The sequence below is a fragment of the Balaenoptera ricei genome, chromosome 11 (genome assembly GCF_028023285.1).
Source record: "Balaenoptera ricei isolate mBalRic1 chromosome 11, mBalRic1.hap2, whole genome shotgun sequence".
In the NCBI taxonomy this organism is placed as follows: domain Eukaryota; kingdom Metazoa; phylum Chordata; class Mammalia; order Artiodactyla; family Balaenopteridae; genus Balaenoptera; species Balaenoptera ricei.
The window spans coordinates 34,084,496-34,111,446 of NC_082649.1; the positions used below are offsets into that span (position 1 = coordinate 34,084,496).

The 26,951-nt window shown below is 54.6% G+C and overlaps 1 protein-coding gene across 2 annotated transcripts in view; it reads right to left on the reverse strand.

The window, feature by feature from the left end:
* FOXP4 (forkhead box P4) overlaps positions 1-20,651 on the reverse strand; it is a 51,305-nt gene extending 30,654 nt beyond the window's left edge. For both annotated transcript variants that reach the window (XM_059938727.1, XM_059938726.1), the window contains exons 1-2: positions 20,168-20,651; positions 1,514-1,760 (exon numbers count right to left, since the gene is read on the reverse strand). In XM_059938727.1, coding sequence (XP_059794710.1) covers positions 1,514-1,744 — 231 coding nt within the window. In that variant the 5' untranslated portion in view covers positions 1,745-1,760; positions 20,168-20,651. The remainder of the gene's footprint in view (positions 1-1,513; positions 1,761-20,167) is intronic.
* Positions 20,652-26,951: the final 6,300 nt, after the last annotated feature.

A 26,951-nucleotide genomic window follows, 5' to 3' on the forward strand; every position in this document is an offset into this window, starting at 1 on the left:
GCCCTTTGACCTTCTGTCCCCCGTAGGTGGTACAGATTCTGTGGGTCTCTTCCCCTAGAGAACCTGCTTAGGAGGGCTTGGGAGATACCAGCAAACTCCCAAGGACCATCTCTCTGGAGAAAGGAGACAGGCCCTTACTGCTCAAGTTTCCACTGTTTGCAAGAGGAAGGAATTTTTTAAAGTCCTCAATTCTGGTCACATCCGTACTGACCAGGGATTTTACACCCAAACTGCATCCGATCCTAACAACCCTGTACTTTAGGTGCCAAGAGGTAAGGGAAGCCCAGGACTGGCCAAGGTTGACTGCTGGGAAGGGGCAGGCTGGGACTTAACCTGGGTTTGTTCAGTTGCTGCATCAGTGCTGGCTGACCAGCTCAGTGCAGAGCGCGGGGCCGGGCTTCTGACGGTGCTGCTTCCAGTCTGACCTCTAGCTTCAACAAGTGTGGTGGGAAAGGGCCCCTTAGGGGCTATGGAGTCGGGGGAGGAGGCCCGGGGCAAACCTGGGAGAGAGCATGAGGGCGATGTGGGCACACACATCTGTGTGCACGAGGCAGGGGTGGGGTACGGGCAGGGAGGAACATGCAGGACCCGAATTTTCCACATTCCCAGCAGAGCCCCCAAGGGGCAATGCCACCAGCAGTGATTCGAGGAGCAAAGTCAAATAAGAGAAGGAGCATCCCAAGGCCAGGGCTGGCTGGGCCGGTTCTCCTGAACTTGTCAAGCACGATTCTCCTTTTTTCCCGGGTGGGGCCGGGACCTGGGGCCCCTGCTCTGTCATAACCCAGTTAGGCTTCCCCACCCCTAAGGCCTCTCAATCCTCAGAGAGGCTGGTCTTGGACTCCTGAACTCTGCAGTTTAGGGTGGGAATGATGAAGGGGAAGAGGGCGGGGGACACAGACAGGACTTCCAGTCTGAGCACTAAAAATGGAGGCCTGCCTCTGCCTACTGCTCTTGACCTTTTCCCAGCTGCCTTGACCCTTGGTGCCTGGAAGTTTAATCTCACATCTAGCTTGCATCAGGGGCCCAAGCAGAGGTGGAGGTGGGGAACATTTTATAATACAAATAAAATGAAGATACCACTGTGTGCACAGCCCCCCTCCCCCAAAGAGCACGCACCTAGAGCAGGGTCTCCCTCCCCCAACCGTGTTTGTTAACTTAGCCAGAGTGCGGGAGGAGAGCCCAGGCGTCCACCCACCCAAGACGCACACCCTCAAGCCTGCTGCCCAGGCGTCTGTCTGCCCTTGTGGGCATTTCTGAGGCTGTTCTAAGGTCCATGATCTCAGGGCCCCCAGCCCCACTTCTCTTTCTGAGAAGGCTGCTCTCCCCCTGCCTTAGTGACCACTCGAACGGGAGCGCACAGAGGGGGTCCCTGCAGGCTGGACCTTCTCAAGAATGTTAAAGTGAGGCTGCGTGGCAGGGAGCAGCGGCCCCCAGGTGGCCAGGGTGTAGTGGGAAGAGGCCTGGCGCCCCTCTCCCCTCTCCTGGGTTGCTGGGGAGAGGCGCCAGCTCCTACCTGTTGCTGCTGGAAGTGGAGCAGCTCCGCAGGGCTCATCTCGCCGTTGCTGTCTGCGCCCGCGGCCGCATCCCTGCCCGCGCTGCCTCCGGCGGGGCCCGCAGTCCCGGCCCCGCCGCCGCCGCCGCTGCCGCCGCCGCCGCCGCCATCGGCCTGCCCGGAGAGGCTGCCCACGCCGTTCTGACCAGACGGAGCCGACCTGATTGTCTCCGAGGCGGATTCCACCATCATGTCGCTCTAGCGGGACCTGGAGGGGGAGGAGAGACACGGGGGAGGGGCTGAGGCTGGACAGGCAGGGCGGGTTCCACCCGGGGAAGCAGGCGATGCCCCTCAACACCCCATCCCCAAACAACACAACCCCCACCAAGTCCTGGGGCGGCTTCTCCCTCTCAGCTTCCTGGAGGCTGATCCTGGGACCCCTGTTGCGGTGCAGACCCTCCCTCCTAAGGTCACCATCCGCCCCAGTTAAGGGCAGCTCCAGACTGAAGCGGAGGCCTCCCCGTTGCCCCCCTCCCCCACATTTCCTCGAGGAGGCGCTATCCCCCCAATCCCCCCCCCCACACCCAAACCGGTTCAGGCCTCTCCCTCCAAGCTAGTGTGTAGGGCAGAGCGAGGAGGGGTGGGGGTCCTGCAAGGACTTGAAAGCAGGTGAGCTAGTCCCCGGAACCACCATATTGCCCCTGCCCCCGCCCCCGCCCCCGCCCACGCCCACAGGCACCCGTAATGGCCTTTGTGTTTGTCCCCCCCCTAGATGGGGAGTTCCCCAAGGGCAGGGCCTCCTTCCCACCTCCCCACCCCCCCGCCACGCACAGCAAAAACCGCTGCCATTTTCCCAGCACCTATTGGGTGCCAGACCCTTCGCTGGGCCTGGAGCTGTGCAGGGAAGGCAGCTGGTGGTCCGACTTTTCTGACCTTCCATTCTAAGGCCCTCAGCCCAGCACCTGGCCCAAAGCAGACACTCAATATTTACTGTCTCTACAGGCAGCAAGATCCCTTCTCACAAGAATTGTGGGAGAATAGTTTTTTGGGTTTTTTTAAAAAATTTATTTATTTTTGGTTGCGTTGGGTCTTCGTTGCTGCACGCGGGCTTTTCTCTGGTTGTGGTGAGCGGGGGCTACTCTTCGTTGCGGTGCGCGGGCTTCTCATTGCGGTGGCTTGTTGCGGAGCACAGGCTCTAGGCGCGCAGGCTTCAGTAGTTGTGGCGCACGGGCTCAGTAGTTGTGGCTCGCGGGCTCTAGAGCACAGGCTCAGTAGTTGTGGTGCATGGGCTTAGCTGCTCCACGGCATGTGGGATCTTCCTGGACCAGGGCTCAAACCCGTGTCCCCTGCATTGGCAGGTGGATTCTTAACCACTGCGCCACCAAGGAAGTCCCGGGAGATAGTTATTATCATCTTGATTTTACAGATGGGAAACTGAGGGTCCAGAGAGTCAGAGGATTGACCCAAGGCAGAGTCAAGGCCTCAATCCTGTATCTTCCCCCATCTCCCCTAATTGCCTTTCAAGGAGTGGCTGAAACATGCTCAGAGAGAGGGTATGTCTGGGATGGTTATGGTTAGTGAGGAGGAGGCCTGGGTTTCCTTCTACAACTCACGGAGGCTGTACTATCTCAGGGGCTCGTACACAGACTATGAAGCAGATGGGGGACTTCAGTATGCAGAGCAGTTCTCAAAGTCTGGGGTCTCCAGCTATCCCCAGATTCACAGTCTCTTGAGAGAAACACAAATTTCAGCCAAACAGGACACAGTTGGTATTCCCCACTGATCTTTGACATGGGTCTTAAACTCCTTAAACCTCAGTTTCTTTGTTTGTATAAGTAATTACTCCAAGCCTCTCAGATCCTGTGAGAAGTAAATAAAATAGCACATACAAACCACCTAGCAGAGTAAGCGCCAAAAATGGTGGGTCTCTTCTTCACCTGCCCTATTTGTAAGGGTGAACACCCTGGGCTCACAGAGGTCAAAGACTTGGCCCAGATCACACAGCGATTGGGCTGGAAGCCAGCCAGCGTTCTTTCCTCCCTTCTTGATTACCTTTCGGCCTTGGCAGACCCCACAACCACACGGTGTCCCTGACCCAATAAATAGGTGCAGGAGGGCCTTAATAGAGAAACTGCTGGAAGGGTTATTTCCCAAGTTCCTTCTCCAAGGTGGCAGCTCCCCAATTCTCTTTCACTCCGGAAGAACTCTTTCTCCTCACTCTACTGGGCCACTTGCTGTTTTTGTCCCTGCTGTCAGCAGAGTGGGGAAGACAGTGAGGGTATCTAGGTGTGCACGGGGGGTTGGGGGGACAGAGCACTGTGAAAGGCCCATGGGCAGGCCACTAGTTCACGTGTGTGCCATATCACCCTGCTCTTGTGACTCTAGGTGTCTGTCCCAGTGGACCTGTGTGGCCTCCTGGGTGACCTGTGCTGCTGGAGTGTCCCACGTTTGTGCATTTCTCTGTGTGTTCCCAAGGGCTTGTTCCTCCCCCACCCCCCAGCTGCTGCTCCCAATCCTGGGTTCTGAGAGGAGCTGGGCTAGGGGCAAGGGCAAGGTTGGGGGCAACGGTTCAGAAGAGATTGAGCACTTCGTCTCCGGCCTTAATGGCCGTGTCAGCCCCAGGGCCAGTAGCTACCAAATGATGGATGGGGTGGGCACCGTCCTCCACCCGCCAGAGCACAGGGCTCCAGACCCTCCCCACAACCGCCCACCTGGATCCCTCCCAGCAGCCTACAGAGCACCTTCCCTCGCTCAGGCCTGGGCCCCAGATACACAAGGGGGATGGGGAGACAGCAGGGGCCGCTCTGCTCTCCCTCTGCCTGACCCTGGCCCTGCTGGGGGTGGAGAGCAGCTGCCTGCCTGGATTCCAAGTCTAGCTTCCCTAAGATCTGAAAACTCCTGGGCCCCAGGGGACAAAGACCAGAGCCTCAGGGGTGTGTGTGCGCAGGAGAAAGGAGAGAGAATCCAGCAGTTTCTTCTTGGGATAAGGAAGAGTTGCCCCCCTTCCAACATTCACACACACCATAAAGTTGCTCAGACAGCAAGTTTGGAAAAAGGGAGAAAAAAGGAAGGAGGATGCAAACAGAGGTGCCCTTTTCTTTTCTTTTTATTGGGGGGGGGGGGTACAGAGCGACACCCAGTGAACAACATAATTGCTGCAATGTGGCGTGTAATAATAGCTATTCAAGGGCCGATCATTCATATTAAACAGGGTGAAGCAAGCCTCTCGTTTGCATGCTTGAGATTATATGCATTTGAAAAGTCATTTCCGCAGGCAGGGTGTACGAATGGCATTAATTCCCACGTGGCGTGCTGCTCTGCCCCCTCCCGGGGCCTTCACCTCCTTCCAGGCTCGGGCCTGCCTGTCCACCAATACCCACCCAAACCTGCAGGTGGGTGCTCCCAGGCCTCTCCTCACCTCTGCCCTGAGACACCTGTCCTCCTGAGGAGGAGCACAGCGGCAGCCTCAAGCCTCCTGCCTGTCTCTCTGCAGGCGTTGCAACAGCACTGGGGTGCTCCCTGCACTGTGGGTGAGCAGGCTCTGGGTGCCTGGCGCCCGGCCAGGTAGGGATGGGGTGGGGTGGAGTGGGGTCCTGGAGGCAGGCCTTGATATCCGTGCCCTGCACCCACAACAAGGGTGTGGGCTGGGGGGGGGGAGGCAGCGTCCATGGGAGCCTGGACTCTGGCTAGAGAAGGCAGGGGACTGGGTGTCAGGGGGCCTGAGCTCAGTCACAACCAGCTGTGACTTCTTTGCCTTCCTCCTTCTCTGGGCCTCCATTTCCCCATCTCTACATGGAGAGGTGGTCTTGAAGGTCTCTTCTGACTTGGAAGCTCCAGGAGGAAAACTCCCTAGTCAGTTATGTACACAAGAAGCCACTGTGTTCTAGAGGCTGGTGAGAGCCACCGAGGTTCCACTTGAATCACAGCTGTCCCTTTCCCAAAGGGAAATGTAGGCCTCAGATTTCCCAATGGGGACCGGGTCTGCCTGTTCTGGTACTGAGGGGGACCCTCCAAGAGCCCCCTCCTCCGTTCACTCCCACCCTCCCGCCTCTCTCCACACACTTCTATCCTGCCAATCCGCGCTCCGCCCCAGGTGCCCATTTCCTCAGCAAAGAGCTGCTGACTACCTGCAGAAGTGGTGAGGCGCTCTGGGAATGAGACCATCTGGTTTCAAGGGCCAGCTGTGTGACCTTGGGCAAGTCACTGGGCTCATACCAACAAGCGACGAGAGGAAATTAGGAGGTCTAAGATTTGCTAAAATGGAGGCCCACCCCACCCTTCCCTACACCCTCTCCTACGCTGCGCTGGGGGCAGAGGCCGAGTCATTTCCTGTGCTCTAGGATTTTTGTCTGGGGCGCTGGTCCTGTCCTTGGGTAGGTCCTGGTCTTCCATCTCTCAGGGTTCCCTTGGGGAGCCAGGGCACCCTGGAGCCTTTGGCCAGTACCCTGGCGCTCCCGCAGACAACGCCGTCGAAAGGAAGAAAGGAAGGGAGGAAGGGAGGGAGGAAGGGAGGGAGGGAGGAAGGAAGGAAGCAAGCAAGCAAGCAAGCAAGCAGGGTCAAAGCCACAGCCGCCTCTTCCGCTCCGGGGGAGTCTGCGGGCCACCGGGGGGTGGGGTGGGGGGTCCCACTTCCCAAGGCTCCTGGCCCTTCGAAGAACGCGGGCTCGCAACGAGGGCCGCCTCGGAACGCGCCCCGGTCCGCCTCTGTCCCCTCCCTGGCCGGAAGTGACGAGTTCCACCTACCTTGGGGCCAAAGGGAGGACCCAAGGGCTAGGGTGCTTTCGGGGGAGGGGAAAAGGGACGGGGAGCCCCACATGCGTAAAAACTTTTTGTGCCTTTTCCGCGGGCCCATATGGTGTACGGAGTATTAATTACCGTAGCTTTTTAATTAACAATCGCTTAATCTGAGCCGTAACATTTGCCACGACACCCTACGCCTCGTTGCGAACCCGCGCCGCGCGCCCTGCCAACTCATCAATTAATTTTTATTGACGTTTTCTTCCCCAAACAGGCACAATACCAGGGTTTTCCAATTAACACCTCCGCGATCTCTAATTAGTGCAATTAACAGACTGATGGATGCCCGGAGTTTACCCGCGAGGGAGGGAGGGAGGGAGGGAAGGAGGGAAGGGGCGGGGCAGTCCCCAGCGCACTCTCTTTCCCGGCGCGCGTCCCGCAGGGCGCACACGTGCATGGGCTCAGCCTGAGAGAGAGAGGGCACCCCCAGCTCTTAGGGGAGCACGGCGGGTGGGGGCGTGACCACAGGTAACCTGTACCCAGAGCAATGGTGGTGATTTGAGTTGAAATAGCAGACACAGTTTCCAGCCCTTTCGGAAACCTAGAACCTAGCTGGTGAGACAGCTGAAAGCCTGAGACTAAAAGTTGGGAAACTGACTTCTAGCCCCAGCTTTATCACCAACTTGCTGTGTGACTTGGGCCAAGTTAGTTCTCCCCTTTTCTTCTCTGTATGATGGGGGAAACTAGACTAGATGTAGCTACTTATTTATAATGCATACCCCTATCAACTTCCAAGAAAGACTGGGAAGCAGACTGCAATAAAAGACAGATAAAGTTACTTAAAATATAGTATCATGGGGTAGTAGGAAGGGAGAATAAATAGGCCAAGATCTTAAGCCAGAGGATCTCACACTTGAGTGCATCAGAATCACCTTGGAGGGATTGTTAGAATACAGATTCCTGGGCCCCAGGCCTGGAGCTTCTGATTTTAGGTCTGGAATGAGCCTGAGAATTCATTTCTAAAAAGTTCCCAGGTGATGCTGATGCTGTCTGTCCGATACAACAGGGCTTCAACGATGAGCACTGGCTTTCAGTTATGAGCTTCCTGGTGGCCAAAACGAGATGATCTACCTCCAAGACCATTCATTCATTCAACATGGATTTGGTGCCCGATTGGATTTGGTGCAGATAGAAGACCTATCTGCAGGAAACTGAAATTTGGCCCTGGCCCCCTACAGGCTTACAAAACACAAACAAGCCAGTACAGGTGTCCTGGCTGCTTTGAGGGCAACTGGTAATAATGGAGGTCCTATTCCCCCTCCCTTTTTTTCTGGGTAAACCTGGCATTTGCCTTTTCGAAAGTTTAGCCACTAGTGGAGTTATGGTCATGAACAAAGTCATTCTTCTCTCTCCTCTGACGCTGGCCAGGAGAATATTTCACCGGCAATGACCCTTCATCCATTCATTGGTTCAACAAATATTTAAGCACTTACCCATGTGCCAGGCTGTGTGTGTGCAGAACTGAACAGAACAGGGCACAGGCCCTGCTCTCCTGGAGCTAATGTTCCCAGGAGGTGAGGCAGATGATAAATAAGGACACAAATAGATAAGCTCAAATAAAATAAATTCTATCAAATATGAGTGCAGGGAATAAACAGGGGGATCTAATTTACACGGGGGCAGGGGGCAGGGAAGGCTTCCTTTTAAAATGGCATCTATACTTAGAAAAGAATGAGCAGGTATGGGTCAGGTAAAGTGTACACTGAATGCAGGGGAACAGCATATGCAAAGGCCCTTATTTTACAAGAGAAGTCACTGGTTTCAGACTTTCTTCTGAGCAAAAAGTCTTTGAAATGGACACATTTATAGATTATATAAAAAGACACATAAGTGGGTACCACACAGAACAGAGCATGAAGACGCCGTCTATTTCCTTCTTTCTCTTTCTTTTCCTTTCTAGCTGTCCTGCTATCAGCTCTTACTTGTGTCAAGGGACGTAAAGCAGAGGGCTTTTCAGAGCAATGAGCACTGGCCTTTCAAGTAACTTGGTATACTTCCCAATCTGTCATCCCAAGACCCAGGGATCCCCTTCCCCATTCAGCTCAGGCCCCAAAGGCCCACTAGCTTCAGGCCACCAAGTGAGGGAGGGCTCAGGCAGGAGCCACTTTTGGCCTCAGCCTTTCTTATCAGCCCCTCATTTGGCATCCCACCTGCTGACCCTGCTCTGATCTCTTATTACCTCTGTAATTAGAACATGAGCAGTGAGGTCACCACTCTGAGCCTTGGTTTCCTTGTTTACCATACGAAGCTAATACCAATAACCCTTCCTTTCAGGGTTGCTGTGGTATCAGATAAAATACACTGCCAGAGAAGGTGTTCAGAGAAGGGTATTTACTACAGTTATGGGGACCCAGCAAGTCCAGATCCCATCCCCTCATCCTAGCCTTACGGTTTGGCACTTGAGGAAAGTGAGACAGAATCCAAGGGTTAGAATGTCTCTGTAGCTCCAAAATGTGTCCCCACACCAGAGCAGGGTGATGTGAGTCACATGACTACTTGGTTCTCTGATCAGCCCGGCAGTGTCTCTCCTCAAGCAGATGGGGCTGTCAGAGTTCCAGAAAAAGCTCAAACCCTCTACATGCCCATGCCCTCCCTGTACTTCGGGACTCTCCCTCGTGTGGGTCAGAGGCTGGCACCCTCGGTTTTCTCCCTAAGACTCCCACTTCAGCCTGAGAGTCTCCACAAATGGCACACTAGGAGCTATCTGGTCCAACTCTAGGGACCATTTAAGGCCTCTTCTTAGCACAAAACTTCCAAGCCCAAGGAGCTAGTGCATGTGGCAGGGTGAGGACACACCTCTAAAAGGCTGCAGCAACCTCTGATTTAGAAGGGGAGCCACCATCCTGGGCTGTCTGTTCCAGGTTCTCCCCCAAGATTATTTATTTTTAAAATTTATTTATTTATTTATTTATTTATTTATTTATTTATTTATTTATTTATTTATTTACTTTTGGCTGCGTTGGGTCTTCATTGCAGTGTGCGGGCTTCTCATGGCAGTGGCTTCTCTTGCTGCCGAGCAAGGGCTCTAGGTGCGTGGGCTTCAGCAGTTGTGGCTTGCGGGCTCTAGAGCACAGGCTCAGTAGTTGTGGCACACAGGCTTAGTTGCTCTGCAGCATGTGGGATCTTTCTGGACCAGGGATCGAACCCATGTCCCCTGTATTGGCAGGCGGATTCTTAGCCACTGTGCCACCAGGGAAGTCCTCTCCCCCAAATTTAAATAACTTTATTTTCTAATCATAAAAGTAAGACATCCTGGTAGAAAAGTATGAAGAAAAAGTAAGTAGACTTATAAGTACCTATAAGTCTACCAGCCAGAGATCCTTTTGGGATCCACCCCTTCCAGTCTCATCCATTTTCGCTCTCTTTGGGCATATAAACATTTAAAACGTGAGCTTGGGTTCATAATCTGTACATGGTTTGAATTTTTCTGTTTTCCCACTCACCACTTATGGTCATAACCATTTCCACATGACATCAAATATTTTAATTAACAGTTTTTAGTGGTAACAGAGTTGTTTGAATGGGCTGTGTGTTTCAGAATTTATTTAGCAAATCCCCTAAAGCTGGACATCCAGACTGCTGCCTATTTTTTCACTATGACACTGTAATAAACACGCTCATGCGAACAGAATATTCTCCATTTCTATTTGCTTAGGATACATGTTTAGGTGGAATTGCATATTTTTAAGGCTCTTGATACATTTATTCCTTAATTGATGTCCATAAAATGTGTGCTGACTTTGCCCTACCTTCAGCAATGCACCCCTGTCCCAGAGGACTCACAAGCTCTTTTTTTTAAAGCTATCTTCCTCCATTCTCCTCAGCTCCTTCTCCAGAGGATTCTCAGATTCTGCTTATGGTATTGAGAACCCAACACTACCGGCCCTGTCAAATCTGGGCACATAGCTGGGTGACGGGCCTCTGCCTGCAACTGACACTGGGCACGGTGGGTACTGGCATTTGGACACACAGAGGGGGATAAAACACAGCCCTTGCTTTTGGGGGGTGGGTTATAGTTTGGTGGAGAAAGAAAGACATACAGGCAAACACAAGCATTTAAAAATACCCATACTGGGACTTCACTGGTGGTTCAGTGGTTAAGACTCCGAGCTTCCACTGCAGGGGGCGTGGGCTCAATCCCCTGTCAGGGAACTAAGATCCCACATGCCATGCAGTGCAGCCAAAAATTTAAAAAAGAAACAAAAAAACATACCTAGGTTCCACCCCAGATCAATTTAATTGGATTATCTGGGATCCAGGCATGGATAATTTAAAAAGCTCTTCCAAGTATTCTAAACTTCAAGTACAGCCAGGGTTGAGAACCTCTGCCCTACACAACACACACAACTTTACAAATGTTAAGTAGATACTGGGGGGGGGGGGGGGGTTGCTGGCTATGGGTGCCTAGAGGGAGTGGGGGTGCTCCGGGAAGGCTTCCTGTAGGAGGTGACTTCTGAGCTGAGTCTTATGGAAATGAAGCCTGGGCACACAATTTGTGAATATATTTTAATAACAACCATTCCACTCAGAGTCCTTGAAAGTTCTTTCCCATACCCTGTCACACACAACCTGCACTCACTCTGACAGATGAAGGAACCACACTTCAAAGATGTTTAGTGATGTGTCAAGGTCACTTGGCTGCTAGGAGGTTGAGCCAAACTGAAACCCTATAGCTCTTCTGACTCCCAAACCAGTGCTCTTCCCCAGAATTCCACCTCAGACGTGGCAAGGCCCAGAGGGCGGTCACTCTGGAATTTCCCTGGAATCTGAACCTTTCCCCACCACCATCACCACACCCCAGCGCACTTTCACTGGCTCTGGCCCCAAAATGCTCCCAGCAGGCCCTAGCAAGGTGGCCTCCCTCAACACGCCTTCCAAGTACCATGACCAAAAGGAAGAATTAACAAAAAGGAAAAAAAAAAAAAAGAAAAAAGAGAACCAAAGATCCCACTCCATCTCATTAAGAAAGTAAACATAAGAGCCATCTAAGTGTCTAATTAAGCTTCTAATTAGTCCCTGCTTGTTACTAATGCAAATTAGATTACTCCGCTTAACTACAGCATGTCCACAACACCCTTGTTAATTGCGGCCTTTTGAAATTAAATTACTCCCTAATTAGCATATCAAAGCCATTGATTCGGAGCTGGGAAAGATGAGGGCAAAAGGAGCCGAATGCCAAGTTTGGTTAATCAGAGACGGCTAATTAAATAGTGCCGCCTTTCGTGGGGGGCCTGCTGGTTAAGGGGTGGGGTACTCACCCAGGGCCCAAGTGGCCATCTGGAGCCTGGTTCTGGTAGTGCCCTTGGCACCAGGGGGCTCCAGCTGGCCTGGGACAGACCAGTAGTCTGGCCTTCTCTGGGGCCCTGGCTGCTCTGCCCAGCCGGCCTCTGACATGCCCTGGCCCCTCCCTTTGTCTCCCCTGATGATATCTAGGGGTGGCATTCACAGGGATCTTGGGTACCAACTCAGGGGCATCCAAAAAACACACCCATATTCGAATGTGCAAGATTCAGCATCCTTCCACATCTCTCTCCCTGTTCCAAGATGAATTCTGGAAAGGTGACTGCTGCCCTGTGCTTCTCTAATCCCCACCTGTGGTTCCATTCTAGGAAGAAAGTCTCCCCATCTCCAACAAAAAGTACATAAATTTCGGGGGGTAAGAGGGTGATGACTTTCATAAAGGGACTCACCTGGGCAGGGATGGGCTGATTTCAGCTTGGAACAGATCCCCCAAGACACAAGACCTGTAATTCCCTCTGTGGTAGAAGGAAGGGGAAAAAAAATCACCCACCACCATCAGTTCTTAAGCAGCTGTGCAAGAATTAGATTTGGGTCAGGGTGTCCTTCAAGGTCTTCTCTGAGCTCTTGTACAGACCCTGCAAAGCCTCTCAGACACCTGCCCCTCCCAGCTCTTGCTAGAATACTGAGGATGGGCAAAATCTCCATGAAAAATTTGCTAACTGAAATGCCCTCAGGGGCTAGGCCGGTCCCCAAGCGGGCCAAGTGGGAAGTGGAGGGTACTCAATCCCGGTCTATCTTTACCCCACAGAAATGCAGGCTCCGTGTTTGATAGGGTTTGGGTTTTTCAAAAGCAGCCAAGTGGGGATATTTATGTGAAATTTACCACTGTAATAAACCTTGTGTGAGCCAACAAAACACATAAGGGGTGAAGTTAGTCCATTTGTGACCTCAGCCCTTATGGCCAGCATTCTAGACAGGCAGGTTCCAGTCAGCTGTGTGACCCTGGACAAGTTACATCACCTCTCTGGGCCTGGGGACCTCACCTGTCAAACAAGAACAAGGAGGTATGTGAAATGGCAAAGCACAGTTCCTCATTCAGGGTCTGGTGACCACCTAGTTCTACTCTGTACCTGACATAATCCCTTCGCAGACTTCGGATGTCTTCTAGAACCTTCTTCCTCCATCTTCCATGCAGAAGGCAGAGTCTGGGCTTCCAGGTGTCCTTGGAAATGCTGAGGGCTTGTTTCTACAAATGCCTGACTTGGCAGCTGGGCAGCTAGGAGGTACACACCTATGCTCTCTGCCCTACATTTAACGGATTAGCCCTGGTGGGTGCAACAGATCTTAAATGCCTCTTCTAAAAAAGACAGAACTTTCACAAGAACAAAATCTTGATGACTGACAGGTCCCTAGCCTGGTCCTTCAGTGTCCCCCTCCCCCAACTAGGGTGTGTATATGTGTCTGTGTATGTGACTCTGTCCACAGCTCTCCTTCCCCCAGTTCTCCTCTCCAAGTTTCTCACCAGCAGCCCCCGCAGCACAGAGAGTCAGGGTCATGGCCAAATTCCCAAAGGGTTTGGTTTTGCTGATTTACGGAGGGATCAACCAGGGCCCAGGGGAGAGGAAGCCCCTGCCCCCCCAACCCCCAGTGCCCAGCTCAAAAGGGTGAATCTCAGGCAGTGCCCAGTCCATGGGTATCCATCCAAACCAAATTGGTCTAAAGGACCCATAGCAGTGGTTTTATTTTAGCAAATAAGTGAAATTTAAAGCAAAGCAGAAAAAGATAAATGGGGAAGGGGTGAGGCTGTCCTGGTGTGAGGGGGAGGGCGGAACGGTGGCACAAGCGGGCCAAGCTGCAGCCCGCCTCGCTGAGCTCTCTCTCCCAACGAGATTCAATTAACTGATAACAAGAGGCATCAAATTAATTTCTGGAGGATGTGAGATTCTGATGAAGGAAAATCTCATAGATGGGGATCGAGTGGGAGGCGGCGGGCAGCGCCCCCTCTAATCAGGCTCCGCTGCCTAATTGGGGAGGAGACTTGCCTGGGCCGCAGGGTCATCTGCCCCACGCTCCACAGCGCCCCCTTTCCGGCAGGACACGCAGAGGCAGTGAGCTCCGGATGCGTGGAACAAAGGGGGCTGGTCTCCTCTCACCCAACGCCCAACTCCCTCCTCCCCACCACCAGCCCACAGCTGCGGGAAGGCCGGGGGCAGGCAGAGGCAAGTGTGGGTGCTCCCTCACCAACTGCACAGTTATGAAAACCAGGGCCCAGAGAGAAGACCGTCATGCCTAAGGTCTCAGAGGGAATGAGGAAGCTGGTAGCAGTGCGCTTACTGGTGCCCCTCAAGGGTGAGTCCCAGACCCACGCGACCCAGACGGGCGAAGTCATCCCCAAGCTCAAGGAGGTCAGCACACAGCGTGGGAGACCCTCCCTGTAGCTAAAAGATAGGGGCCACCCTCCCCCTCTTCCAGAGCTCCCTGGACCCCCAAACCCCCAGCATCTTAGGGCCGAAGACACCCGGCGCGTGCGCTTCCCGCACCTCGCAAAGATGCGCTCACGGAGGCTCAGGGTAACACTGTCCGAGCTAGCAACCCAGAGCGGGTGCCCTCAGCTGCGGGGCGAGGACTGGGAGCCCTGGCTCTCCTGAGAACCCCGGAGGCTTCCTAAAGGAAGGATTCTCCCAAGTGGACCAACCGTGCACCCTCAACATCCGACCTTCGCAAGTGCCTCTGTGCCTCCGGCTCCAACCCAGAGATGTGGAAGCCTCCAGAGGCATTGCGCCCAAGCACTTACAGTAGCCGCCGCTCCCTCGGTCTCCTGCAAATCCTGAGTTCCCATCCCTCCCCCAAATTCTCCTCAGCTGCGCCCGCCCTTTTCTTTCAGGGTGTGATACACATCTGCCCAAAGAATCCCCTGAAGGAGTGCAAGAAGGAAGTATATGCTACCCTCTTTTGGACCAACTTCTTTCAGCCTGGGTCTCCTGGAAGCCTGAGCTCCAGAGCTGGGGAAACGAATCCCAGGGAGCCCGCCCTCCAGCACGCCCGGCTGACGAAACAAGAACAGAAGCCCCTTCACCAGCCCACGGGCCAGTTTCCCTTCACACAGCTCGGCCCTCCTGAAGGCTCTCAGGGCCAGCACCTGCATCCTGTGCCGGCTGCGGAGTGTGAGGACCGGAGCCCGCCTCCAGCCACCAGAACATATGGGAAAGATCCTCACTGGGGCACTTGCTCCATTTCTGATTTTCCAAGTTGTAAGCGAGCCACCTCTTATTAAACCTCTTCACCTAGACTCCTGCGGGCCCGGATCCACCCTGCCCTCCTGTCGCCACCATTTGTCCCTCCTTCGTTGCCGGTGGGAATTCTGGGTAATTTCCACCCGCTGACCCTGCCTACCTTGAACAAATGCAGAGGGTCACTAGTCTACACACCTCACTTTGTTACCGTCTGAGGAAAAACCATCTCACCTCCCCTCCCTCCCATTTGCACCGTAGCCCAGGTCAGGTGCCATCAGAAACTCCAAGTAGGAGAGAGGACTTTCCCCATGCCCGGCACCACCAATGACTCCACACACCCTCAGGTCCCAGCTTGGGAGGCTTCAGCTGGGCAGAGGATGGGGCCTGGGGAGGCGGGCAGAGCTGCTGGGATTTGGGGAACAGGCTGCATGGCTATGACCAGGGCTGGGGAGAAGAAAGGCACCGGGCTGCACTGGAGCAAGGGACAGCCAGGTAAAGATCCCGGGAGGAGTCATCCTGGGACAAGGAACAAAGGAAGGAAGGGCATCAGCCTGGCCCCGGCTTGAATGGCTCACTCCTTTGAGGGACCAGATGCTTTGACTCTATGGCTCAGTGCCCTATGGCCTTGTCCAAATGGGCACTTTTGTGCTAGGAGCTCTTGATTTCTAGCTCAGGCAGGCATGCCCCGAGTCCAGGCTCTGCACAGGGCCCATGAAATGCCATCTCACAAGACCACTGCATCTGCAAGCCTCAGGGTTTGGAGTAGAGGGTTCCTGCTGTAATCCCAGCAGGGCAGAACTGGCCGTGGGTGAAGGTGTGCATTTCCATGGAGAATCCAGGAAGGCAATGTTGAAAGAGGCAGAAACTTCACACTCAAGGGAAGTTTCTTTTTGCTTCTTTAAGATGATCCATCCAGCAGTAGGTCCCAGATTGATCTGAGACTGCCTGCCAAACTTGTCTTCCATAACGCTGCATAAGCCAGGGTTCCAAACCATAGAAAGTCTCCCTTTTTGGAGAAAGGTGGTGCCAGCCATTTTCCCTCCTCTGAGTTCTAGGGAATTATCCCTCCCATTTCTGTTTCCATGAGCACCTTAGGATGTCGGGGGGAGGGGGGATGACTGGACCTTCCAGGGTCATGTGCAGGTGGGAAATGCCAAGTTCTGAGCCCAGACCTTCCCTTAAAGGGAAGACAGGAGCAGGAAACCCAGCCTTCTCGTTGGAGAGCTGAGGGGGACGCAGGCCTGAGCTTTTGAAGGAGGGATGGGGAGTGGCAGGCCCTCCCATCCCTTCCTTTCTCCCTTCCCCACAGCAGAGGCTCAAGCCCTACCGGTTACACTGGGAGTCCTAGGAGCCCCACATGTTAGTCCCAGCCCTACCACTAACTAACTGTGTGACCTCAGACAAGTTGCTTCTTCTCTCTGGGCTTCATTTTCCCAACCCCTAAAATGGAGATTAATTTCCCGTATTCAGGGGCTTCCCTGGTGGCGCAGGGGTTGGGAGTCTGCCTGCCAATGCAGGGGACACGGGTTTGAGCCCTGGTCTGGGAAGATCCCACATGCCGCGGAGCAACTAAGCCTGTGAGCCACAACTACTGAGCCTGCGCGTCTGGAGCCTGTGCTCCGCAACGGGAGAGGCCGTGACACTGACAGGCCTGCGCACCGCAATGAAGAGTGGCCCCCGCTCGCCGCAACTGGAGAAAGCCCTCGCACAGAAACGAAGACCCAACACAGCCAAAAATAAATATAAATAAATAAATAAATAAATAAATAAATTTATTGAAAAAAAAAAATTTCCAGTATTCAGTCCAGCATGTGGCCTGGCAGTGCTGGGAATCTAATAATAAAAACTACTCCTTGGTCAGTACTACCCTGTGCCAGGCACTATGCTAGGTACTTTACATCTGCTCTTCCATCCTACTCCCAAACAGGCTCTAAACGGCTATCATTGACCTACTTTACACATAAGAAAACTGAGGTTCGAAGAGCTTAACTAAGTTCTCCAGAGACCCATCACCACTGGCAAGTTCCAAAGGCTTCTCCCCTGTGACCCATGTTCTGCCCTGGGGAGGCCTGAGTTCCTTGCCCTGGGTTCCAGAGTTCTGGAACCAAGTCATAGGAAGTCATTTCAGCCATCGGAGCCTCAGAATCCTGTCAAAAACAGTGCCTGCCCTGCCTTGGTCTGGGAAGCTGGGAGATTTTGAAAGGAAACTGTGCGGAGCTCCTTGGATGGAAGAAATTATTACTTTGCACAGTTTGGGTTATCAGAAAAGTAAAGACATTGTGCCTGCTTGGGATGGGCATGGAGGGGTTTGCATTTCAGCTGGAGAGACAGGAAAGCCACCAAGGCAGTGGGGCAGCAAAGGATTAGGATGTAGGGAAGGAGGGTGCAGCTACTCCAGGTGTGGCAGATCAGGGAAGCCTTCTTGGGGAGATGGCCCTGCCCCCCTTGCACCTCATACCTTTCCTCTGAAACAGACACCCTGCTCCCACCCTCCTCTCTCTAATGTGATATCTTATCTGCCTCTCCTACCCTGACAATGTGCAGACCCCAGCCTTCACTGCTTGGGCACACCAGTGCCCAGCCTGGGACCTGCCCAGACAGAGTAGGGGCTCAGCAAACCTTTGGGGAATTAATGGATTAAAGGATCCCCCCTCCTTTCCTGCCCCTAAGGAAGAGGTGTGTTTGGAGTAGGGGCCCAGCAGGATATGCACATTCCTGGCAAGAAGGGATCTACCTGCCAGCAGCCAGAAAGGAAGTTTCTGGCTAAAGGCACAGGAAAGGAGGTGGGGTAGGGATGTCTAGGTGTGAGAATGGTACCTACACAGAAAGGGACAGGGACAGGTCCTTTTTCAAGTTAGGCCCAACCTGCCCTCCCCCACCCCCCAGCACTGGTGTCAGGCCTTTCTCCCCACAGGGCTCACGGGTTCACCAACTCCGTAACTCCTGCAAAACCTGCTCAGGACTGGGAGAAGGACAGAAAACCCCACCCAGGGGCCCAGCACTTAGTGCCAGGAGAGAAGATTCCCATGGTCCCCCCCCCCCCAGTTTAGTGCCAAGACTGGGACGGTCCTAAGGTAGTGGGGGGGGGATCCAGGAGAGCTTCACATCTTACAGGGGTCCTGAGTTGGCGGGGAGCACTCTCTAGAGCCACCTCCTCCCCCTGCCACGTTGCCCCTCTGATGAGAGGGGGAGTGACGCCAAATGGGGAGCCCCACGAGACACAGCTCTGCTTTTGAGAGGCTCAGATCTAAGGGTGCCAGAGCGAGCAAGCTGTCCAGGTGCCCACAGCACAGTCCCAGGACCCTCCCTCCCTCCTGCCAGGTGACAAAGAGCCCCAGAACCCAGACAAGACAAAATTAAAACAAAAATAAAATAAGCCTGCAGATTTCCCATCCTCTGCAGCGGTTTTCTGCCAGGTTGGGCAGGGGTTGTCTGGGGCAGGGGCTGTCTGAGGTGGGTGGCTCTCCTCAGGGCAGCTGGGGCCTGGCCAACTTGTTGGGCCTTCAGCCCCTGCAACCACCCACTAGCTCACCAGGAGGGTCATCGGCTTGAAATGCCCAGCGCCAGCAGCGCTCAGTCCCAGAAGTGAGCTTCTGGGTTCAAATTCTTGGTGTCGAGGTCTCCATTACCCACTGTGTTCCACAGTGGGACTGGTCAGACCCTCCCGTGGCTACAGGCGGTACAGATGATCCCACAGCTCCTTCCTTCTGGGTGGGAGAAGGGGGCACCCAGGTGAGCCTCCAGCTCTGACCTTAGCTGCCTCTCAACCTGCGCTCCCAAGGTCCTCAATCCCAGACCCAACACAGTTCGCCCTGGGACAATCCAGGCGTGTGCTTTAACAAGGGATGAAGATGCTGAAGTTCAAGTGAAAACCCGCATTGGCCAAAATGCTCCCGGGCTTTCTCAGCAACCACGGGGATGACAGCTTCAGACTTGGGTTTTCTCTTCCGGGCACCCCACCTCCAACCCCTGCTCCAGGCTCCGAGGCCAATCAGCAGGGAGACCCGGCGCTGGGGTGCGAGACACGCGGTGATCTCCCGACGCCTTAAACCCCAGGCACGGAGTGAGCGAGGAAATCAGTCAGGCGGGGAATGGCAAGAGAGGCCGGCGGTGCAAAGAGACGAGCCGGGTGTTCTAAGGGCTCAGGGTCTCCGCGTTCCCGTATCCTCTTCCCCTAACCTAGACAATCCGAGTGAGACGCCGATGTGTTCACGAGGTCGCCCCAGTTGGAAAGAAGGAATCCGCAGCCGTCAGGGCCTCTGACTCAGAATCCGCCTCCCGCGAAATCGCATGGTCCTTTGCCGGGGAGGCCGAGACCCCACGTCTCTCAGGGCTCCCCGCATTCTAGCGCCTCGAGCTGTAGCCGGGCTCAGCTCAAGTTAGTTAGTTTGGCGTTGATGGGGAGCGCAAGACTCGAGCGCTGCCGAGGTGACCGCCTCTCAAAGAGAGGTGTCTGCCAGGGGGCTGTCCAGGGGAGAGGCCACAGTCCTGGATCTGAGGGGGATCTTGCTTGGTTATCCCGGGGCACTCTTCCCTGGCGGCCTCCGAACGCTGCTGCCGCCCTCTCTCCCCACTACACGGTGAGGCGGGGCTCTCCCCAAATGGGGTGAATGAAGATATCGGCCGGGTCAACCCCCCACCCTCCAGCACCGGCGCGCAAAATCACAAGAGGCCGTTTCCAGACGCTCTCAAGTCCCCAAGAAGTTTTCCGCTCTATCTCCCAGCCGACTCAGGTATGGCGGAAAGGCGTTGACTGGCCCCGGAACCTCCGAGGTGCGACCCCAGCAAACCAAGTCCCCTTCTCACCTAAGGCGACGCGTTGGATAGGACCCCGGTGCCCCCCCGCCATCTATCTGCCTCCGGCGCGTCTTGGGGAGTCCTGGACAGACTGGGGTTGGGGGAGCCCACTTCACCACTTCCCTCCCCGGCTCAGGAAAGTCCGGGCTGGGAAGTACTCTTTGTCTGACTCGGGGCGGGGAGGTGGTCGCGCCCCCAGACACCCCATTCCCCGCGGCCAGGCCGGGAGGAGGCCGGTCCTAGATTCTTGGGGGGAGGGCGGGCCTTAGTAGCCTTTCCAGCCCCCCCAACCCCTGCCGACCTCCTCTGTCCGCCCCCCCGGCGCCGCGCCGTAGCCCCCACCTGTTCCCCAGGCAGCTCCGGGCCGCGGGGGCCTGAACCGGGGAGGGGTGGGTGTCGCGGCTGCGCTGGGTCAGGGCGCCGCAGCCGGCCCCGGCTGGAACAAAGTGCGCCGGCCTGGGCCCGGCTCCTCCCGGCGCGTCTCCGGCGGGCAGTTTGCAAACACAAAGTGAGCCAGTGAGCGGGCGAGAGAGTGCGCGAGCGAGGGAGTTGGTCTGGTCGCCGGCCCAGCCCCCACCCGCGTCCCCGAGCTCGGCCAGCCACCTACCTGTCCGGCCCGGCCGCTCCGTGCGGGCTCCGGCCCGTCAGCCCGCGCGGGGCATGGGGCTCGCTCCGGTCGCCGCCCGGGCCCGCCGCCGCCCGCTGGGACTGCCCCTCCGCGCCGCTCGGCGCCGCGCAGCTCCCGGGCGTCCTCCCTCCGCGCCGCGCCGGCCGGCCGCCGCGCGCCCTACCCTCGCCGGGGCATCACACTTTGGGGGCAGCTCGGCTTGCTCCGGCTGTGCTCCTCCTTCCCGATCCTCCCGCGACGCTTGTTCGCTCGCTCGGGCGCCGGGGCTCCGGGACCCCGGCGTCCCCGCCCCCGGCCCAGCCCTGGTTCCGGCCCGGGCTCCTCCCCGCCGCGCCGCCGCCGCCTGCGCCGCGCCCTCCTCGCGGGCTGGGGGCTACGTCCCGGCCGCCGGCCGCACAGTCCGGTCCGCAGGGGCGGCCGGCTCCGGACTCCGAGGGGCTGCGACTGAGCCCGGGCAGCGAGTGGCTGCGAGCGGGCGGCGCGCGGGCGGGGCGGGAGGGGGCGGGGAGGAGGGGGAAGGAGGGAGCGCGCGGAGAGCGAAGGAGGAGGGAGCGAGCGAGCGAGCAGCGGAGGGAGGGAGACCAACTTCTAGCGCTACCATAATTCACCTAAAGCAGGTGCAGCAACTTTCACCCTGCCCGGCAGCCAAGTCGTGAGCGAGAGGAGACCACGTGGACCAAACTTTAGGGGAAGAAAAAGTGGGGATGTGGGGAGAAGACGTAGGGCTGCGATCCTGTAAAAAGGGGGGGAGGTGGAGAGACCCCAGGGATTCACCCTGGCCTTGCGAATCCCTTGGCGCGCTTTGCAAACCCCAGCTTTTCCCTGGAGTCTGGAGGTACGGCCAAGCCCTGCTCCCACACGGTTCATTGGTTCCCGGCGGGCTGCGCCCTATGCAGGGAGTGGCCGGGGGGCCCAGAGCCCGAAGCCGGTGTCCTTCCTCTTCTCCCTTCTGCGCCCCACTGCGTGGGGCTGGGGGTGGGCTTTTGAACCGGGGGGTGGGGGAGGTGGGAAGGCTCCTTCTGGGCTTTGTGAACGGTCACCCCGGGCGCGCACCGCCTCCCTCTCCGGAAGGGGAATTTCCCATAAAGTGCTCTGCGAACCGGTGAAGAAAGGGCCCAAAGCCGGATCCACGCGGGCAGAGCGGAGTGCAAAGTAGAAGCAATTATCCGGACAAATTAGATTGTAAACAAAGCTCAACGTCTTTTGCCTGAGGGCGGGGGAGGGTGCGGGGAGGAATCGGAGGGATTGTGGCGGTAGCCAAGGTGTGTATTTGGGTTGGGAGGGGGAAGTCTGGATGAGGAAAGGCCCCAGATCCAAGGGGGAGGGCTGTGCTGGTAGCAGGCGCCCCACTCAGAAAGCCGTGGAAACCTGAATAAATCCTCCCCCCGCCTTCCACCCCCAGAACATCTCAGGTCTGCCTCTGTGTGTTGCAGTGGGGAGAGGTGAGGGACACCTCAGGGGTTGTCAAGGAGTGCCCATGACCAAGGGAGGACCCTGCTGTGGGAGGAGGGCAGGAAGGCCGTGGCTCTAGAAGGCTCTCCTGCCCCAAATCACCCGAGGCAGGTGGAGACGGGCAGACACAGGATGTTCCTGTGGAATGTGAGCTGGGGGTGCTTCAGGGATTGGAGCTTAGGGTATGCCAGGGCTGTGGCCTGGGGAGAGAGGATTTCTTGGAAGAGAAGCCTTTCCAATGGGGCTTGGAAGAAGAAGAGAGGAGGCTCTCCCTCGGTTTCTCCGTCCCTTATTCCATCCCTTTTCTGTGGGTGCAAATAGCCAGAAGGAGCTGTAATGTCAGTGCTATCTGTCCAGGTCTAGATCCTATGTATTGCCCTACACAGGGCAGGTGTGACAGGCATATTCAGCTTCTGCTGGAGCATTTCAAATAGCTAGGTGTGAAATTGTTGGGAGGAGGACCCTAAGCACCATTTATGTGGATGCCACAGTGTCCTTTCCAGTGTAGCAAGAGCAGAAGCAATAAGAATAAAATAACCACAGCTAACCTTTGAGTCGTACCACATGCCAGACATAGGACTCATTTCATCTTCACAATAACCCTATAAGTAGATAGTACTATTACCTCCATTTTACAAAAAGGTTAAGTCCAGGCTTACCCGGCTGGTAAGTGATGAAGCAGGATTTCAACCAGAGCTACTTCTGTGAGGCCTGTAAAGCAGCACTGCCTGCTTGTGGGTTACCTGAGGAGTATAGTTTGGGAGAAAGGAAGCCTTTGGTGGTGCGACTCTAGTTATTTTCTATGGAGAGTCAGCGCTGGTGGGAGTCAGGGTGTGTGGACAGGCCTGGGCATGGCCTGGAATTGGCAGGTTCTTGTGTAAGCCCAGCTGGATTATGACCACGCCATGCCCCTCAGGTCTCCTTTCCATCCGTCCTACAGAGGCTTCAGGTCAGGCGAGAACTAGGGACTTTCAATACAAAAGAAGGAATGAGGTGACCTCCAGTGGGCTTCTCTGGCTGGCTCTCATGCCCACAGCATCCTTTCCCATCACCTTCCTGCGGCAGCCCTCCATACCTCACACGTGGATTCACGTGCCCAAAGGGATTTCCCTAGGAAATGCTTTGGCTTTCACTTCAGTTTACCCTCATCTCCAGGCCAGTTCAGTTCCCAGCACCCTGTGAGTCACAGTGGGGGGCCCAAGGGAGGCAAAAGATCCTGTCTGGGCCTCACCTAAAGGGCATTTTAATGAGGAAACAAAGCCTCAACGGGGAGAAGTCTCACAAACAGAACGTTGAGCATAAAACCAAAGAAAGATACAGAACACACACCCCAAAATTAAAGCAGCCAGTCCAAAGCCCTTCCTTCTGATGCAGGACCTCTAGGAGAAGGTTCACAAAAGTGGCCCTTGGCTCCTGAACCAGAGTGCCTGGGAACAGGCAGGAGGGTCCTCTTTCTGCCTTTGTTCCTTCAAAAGGTCTAGGCTGTGGTGTGGCAAGAACCAGGGCCCATGGCCTGTCCTACTACGGAGGCCATGGTTAAGAGCACAGAGACTGGAGTGAGACAACCTAGGGTTGAACTTCAGTGTCTGTCACTTACCAACTGTGTGATCCCAGCAAGTTACAGGATGGAGCCAGTTTCCTCACCCACGACATTGGGAGAATGCCTCCTGGGGGGTTGGGAGGATAGCATGAAAAAGCCTGGGCAAAGCATCTAGCTCTGTGACCTGTTCATCAGATACTTTCCATAAACACTCATTTTCCGTTTTGTGAGCTCCAGTTTCCTCACCTAAAAATGAGAATACTGACTTCACAAAACTGCAAATCATACATACGTCTGCAGTTGATACTTCGTAAGTGCCTGCTGTGTGTCAGGCACTTGATTCACGTGCTATTCGGCTGCATCACCCCTGGCATAGTGGCTTTTCTCATTTTACAGTGAGGTACTCAAGCTCAGAGAGGTAAGGCAACTTGCCCCAGGTCACACAGCTAGAAGATGGTGCAGCAAGGACTAACTCACAGGTCTTCCTGCTCTGAAGAGTTGCCCTTTCCCAGGGTCAGCTGCCTCCCTGTTGTGGGGATGTTAGTGGGTTAGCGGGTGAGCTTGTTCTTAGTACCAGGCCTGGCACTGGGTGTGTGTGTGTGTGTCCAGAAACATTAGTCAGTCCTTTTATTCCCACAGTCCCAACACATCTAGACCCAGGTACTTTATGTTTCCAGTCATCCGATTGCTTGAATTTTACTTCTTTTCCCTCTTCAAAACCTTTTTTTAAGGGAATTCCCTGGTGGTCCAGTGGTTAAGACTCAGTGCTTTCACTGCCATGGGCCCGGGTTCCATCCCTGGTCGGGAAACTAAGATCCCACAAGCCACATGGCGTGGCCAAAAAAAAAAAAAAGTCAAAAAAACCAAACCGTTTTTTAGTTAATTAAGGAATAAAACTTTACCAGCATGATGTAGTGGCTCAACACCTAAGTATGTACCAACAGAAATGCATAATGTGTTCACTGAAAGACAGACACCAGAATGGTCTTAGCGGCCATTCTACAAATAGCCATCAACAGTGGAATGGGTGAATAAATGCTGGTATTCTCATGCATGGGCTAGTACTTGGTAATGAGAATGAACAGGCCATTGCCACACACAGCAACGGGGAGAAGTCTCACAAACAGAATGTTGAGCATAAAAGCCAGTCGTGAGAGAGAAATTCCACTTATCTGAAATTCAAAAATCGGTCAAACAAAATCGAGGTGTTAGAACTCAGGAGAGCGGCTACTCTAGGCAGGAGAGTAAGTAGGGGTTCCTGGGGGACTGGGAATGTTCTGTATTTTTTGAATTTGGGATTTGGTTACATGGGTGTGTTCAGTTTGTGACAATTGAGCTGGCGTACACTTATGATTTGTGCACCTTTCTTTATGCTTTAAAAAAAAAAAAGCCTACAAATTGTTGCTGATAAAGTTGAGAACCTTCCATATCCTTCCCTCCCTTTCTCCATCCTTCCCTTGCCAGGGGTAGCCAGTTTCCAGAAGCTGGGAGGTAGCCTTCCCAAGTAAGTTTTACACTCTTAAACATTTAGTGTGGCTTGGGTGTCTCGAAATTTTAAATAAAAACTATCCTTCTGTTCCTTGCTTCTACTATTTATTGGTGGTATTATTTACTAAATTTCATGTTGCTGAGATTAATCAGGTTTGCTATGTGCATCTCTAGGTCATTAATTGAAAAGGCTTGCGTTCTATCACATCAGTGCACTGCCATTTCTTTACCCAGCCTCCCAGTGATGGACGGTTGGGTTGTTTCCAACATTTGGCTGTTGTGGTCACACTGCAGTGGGCTTCCTTCTGAACAGCGTCTCTCCACCCACCCACCCAGGGCCTTCTGCTTCTCTCTCCTCCTTTGCCTCCTGCTCAGTCAAGCTGACCCCCTTTCCCTTTGTGGTTCCTCCACTCTGGCATCTTCTCCCCTCCCCATCTCCCAGCTGCCCCTCCCCACCCTGCTTCCCAATCTTTCTGACTCAGAAACACCCAGGATCTGTGCTGGGTGGAGGTGGGGGAGGGATGGAAGGGGGAAGCCTCTTTCTTTGCCACAAAGGCCCCTGTTCTCCAAGATAAATGACGATTTTAACAAAGAAATATTTCACTAAGGGTTGGTATCTTAATGAACTGTGCCAGGAACCTCTAAGGCACTCTCCAGACTCTCCCCCTTTTTAAGGGGGGCTCCTGCTCTTGAGGGGAGGCTTATCAGTTTACCATATTGCCCTGAGTAGAGGACCATGCAGTGTGGAGAGCTGTCCCTGGGGTCTGTGGAGGAGGGGAGGGCACCCAGGCCTGGGGGTGGGGCCTGGTACCCCTCTTGGTGGCAGGTGCTGGGCCCTGGGAGTTGTTTACAGACCTCACTTTTAGGGCCTCAGAGACTCAGGCCTTGTCCACGGGGTGGTGGGCATGGGACTCCAGGCTGATTGGTGGAAAATCATTCATTAAGGATCGGGAAATTAACAATAACCTGACAAGCAGTGAACAATTTTCCATCAGTTAGAACACAGTGTCTTTGGGTGAAATGAGACCCCCTCTGTGGAGGGATTTCCGAGCAAGGAGAGAGCAGGACACAGGCAGGGATGGGCCAAGAGAGCAGACTCAGCGCCCTTTCCCTATCCCATGCATCACACCCAGCCATTCACCAAGGGGGGTGGGGGGCGGTGGGAGGCCGTGCCCAGGGACAGGGAAAGGCCAAGCAGGGGCACAGAGAGGAGAGCCCTTTCTCCCTTCATGTGGTTCATCCTTCAAGAGCTACCCGAAGTCTTCCTTCCTCAGAAAAACGCTTGGATTTAAATCCCAGTTCTGTTGTTTCTAGCTTGAAACCCTGAAGCAGGAGGGCTTAACCTCAGTTTCTTCAACTGCAGAAGAGGGAGAAAGATGAGGGTCCAGCGGAGGTGGTGAGTGAGTGAGTGAGTGTAACACCTGTAGGGTCCTCCATCCGGGGAGGCATCTCCTAGCTCAGAGCCATGATCATTATCTCTTGATCACTCCAGCCCACTTCCACCTCTTTCCGGCTCCTCCTTAGCAGGCTCTTGTTGATTTCACAATGTGTTGTTGGCTAACTTTTATTTCATAAGCACCAAGTAACTTTTAATACATTGTATTGTTTGTTCACTGTTTAACCATGTATGCCTCATCTCTCTAACTAGATAATAAACTGAGGTCGGGGCCCATGATTTTAGTCATTTTGGGATTTCCTCTTGCACCCAGCCCAGTGTGCTTTGCACAGTAAATGCACGTTGAATTGGTTTGATTGTAATTTGATACTTGGTTAAAAAAAATAACCTGACACCTCAGGGCAAGTTGGTGCCCTGCAGGTAACAGTGAGGGGGGCTGCGGGGGGGGGGGGGTGGTGCAGAGTTTTAGGAGCTATGCAGTAAAACTGTGTCTTCAATGATCGGAGGGAAAGAGCTGGGGGTCAAGGTGGGGACTTGGATGGAAAATGGGACAAGGCGGCACCCTCACTCCCTCGGGGCTGTCGCCTCCTGCCAGAGGGCTGTGCCCCCCATTCTTCTCATCACTGCTTCCTGCACCTTTTCTGCTCGTCCGCGGGGGATGCCTTCAGAACTCTGCGCTCAGCAAGGGAAGCATTCCTTCCTCAGGGAACCTGGAAGGCCTGCGTTTTGGGGTCTCGGCCAGTGGCACTGGAGGGTGAGGTGGGATGTGAAGGAGGAAAGTCAAAGCCAAGGTGGCCTCACACTGGAAATAGCTATCACCAATTGAGCATCTACTGTATACCAGGCACTTTTCATCTGTATCTCTGATCTCCACAGTAGTCCTAATG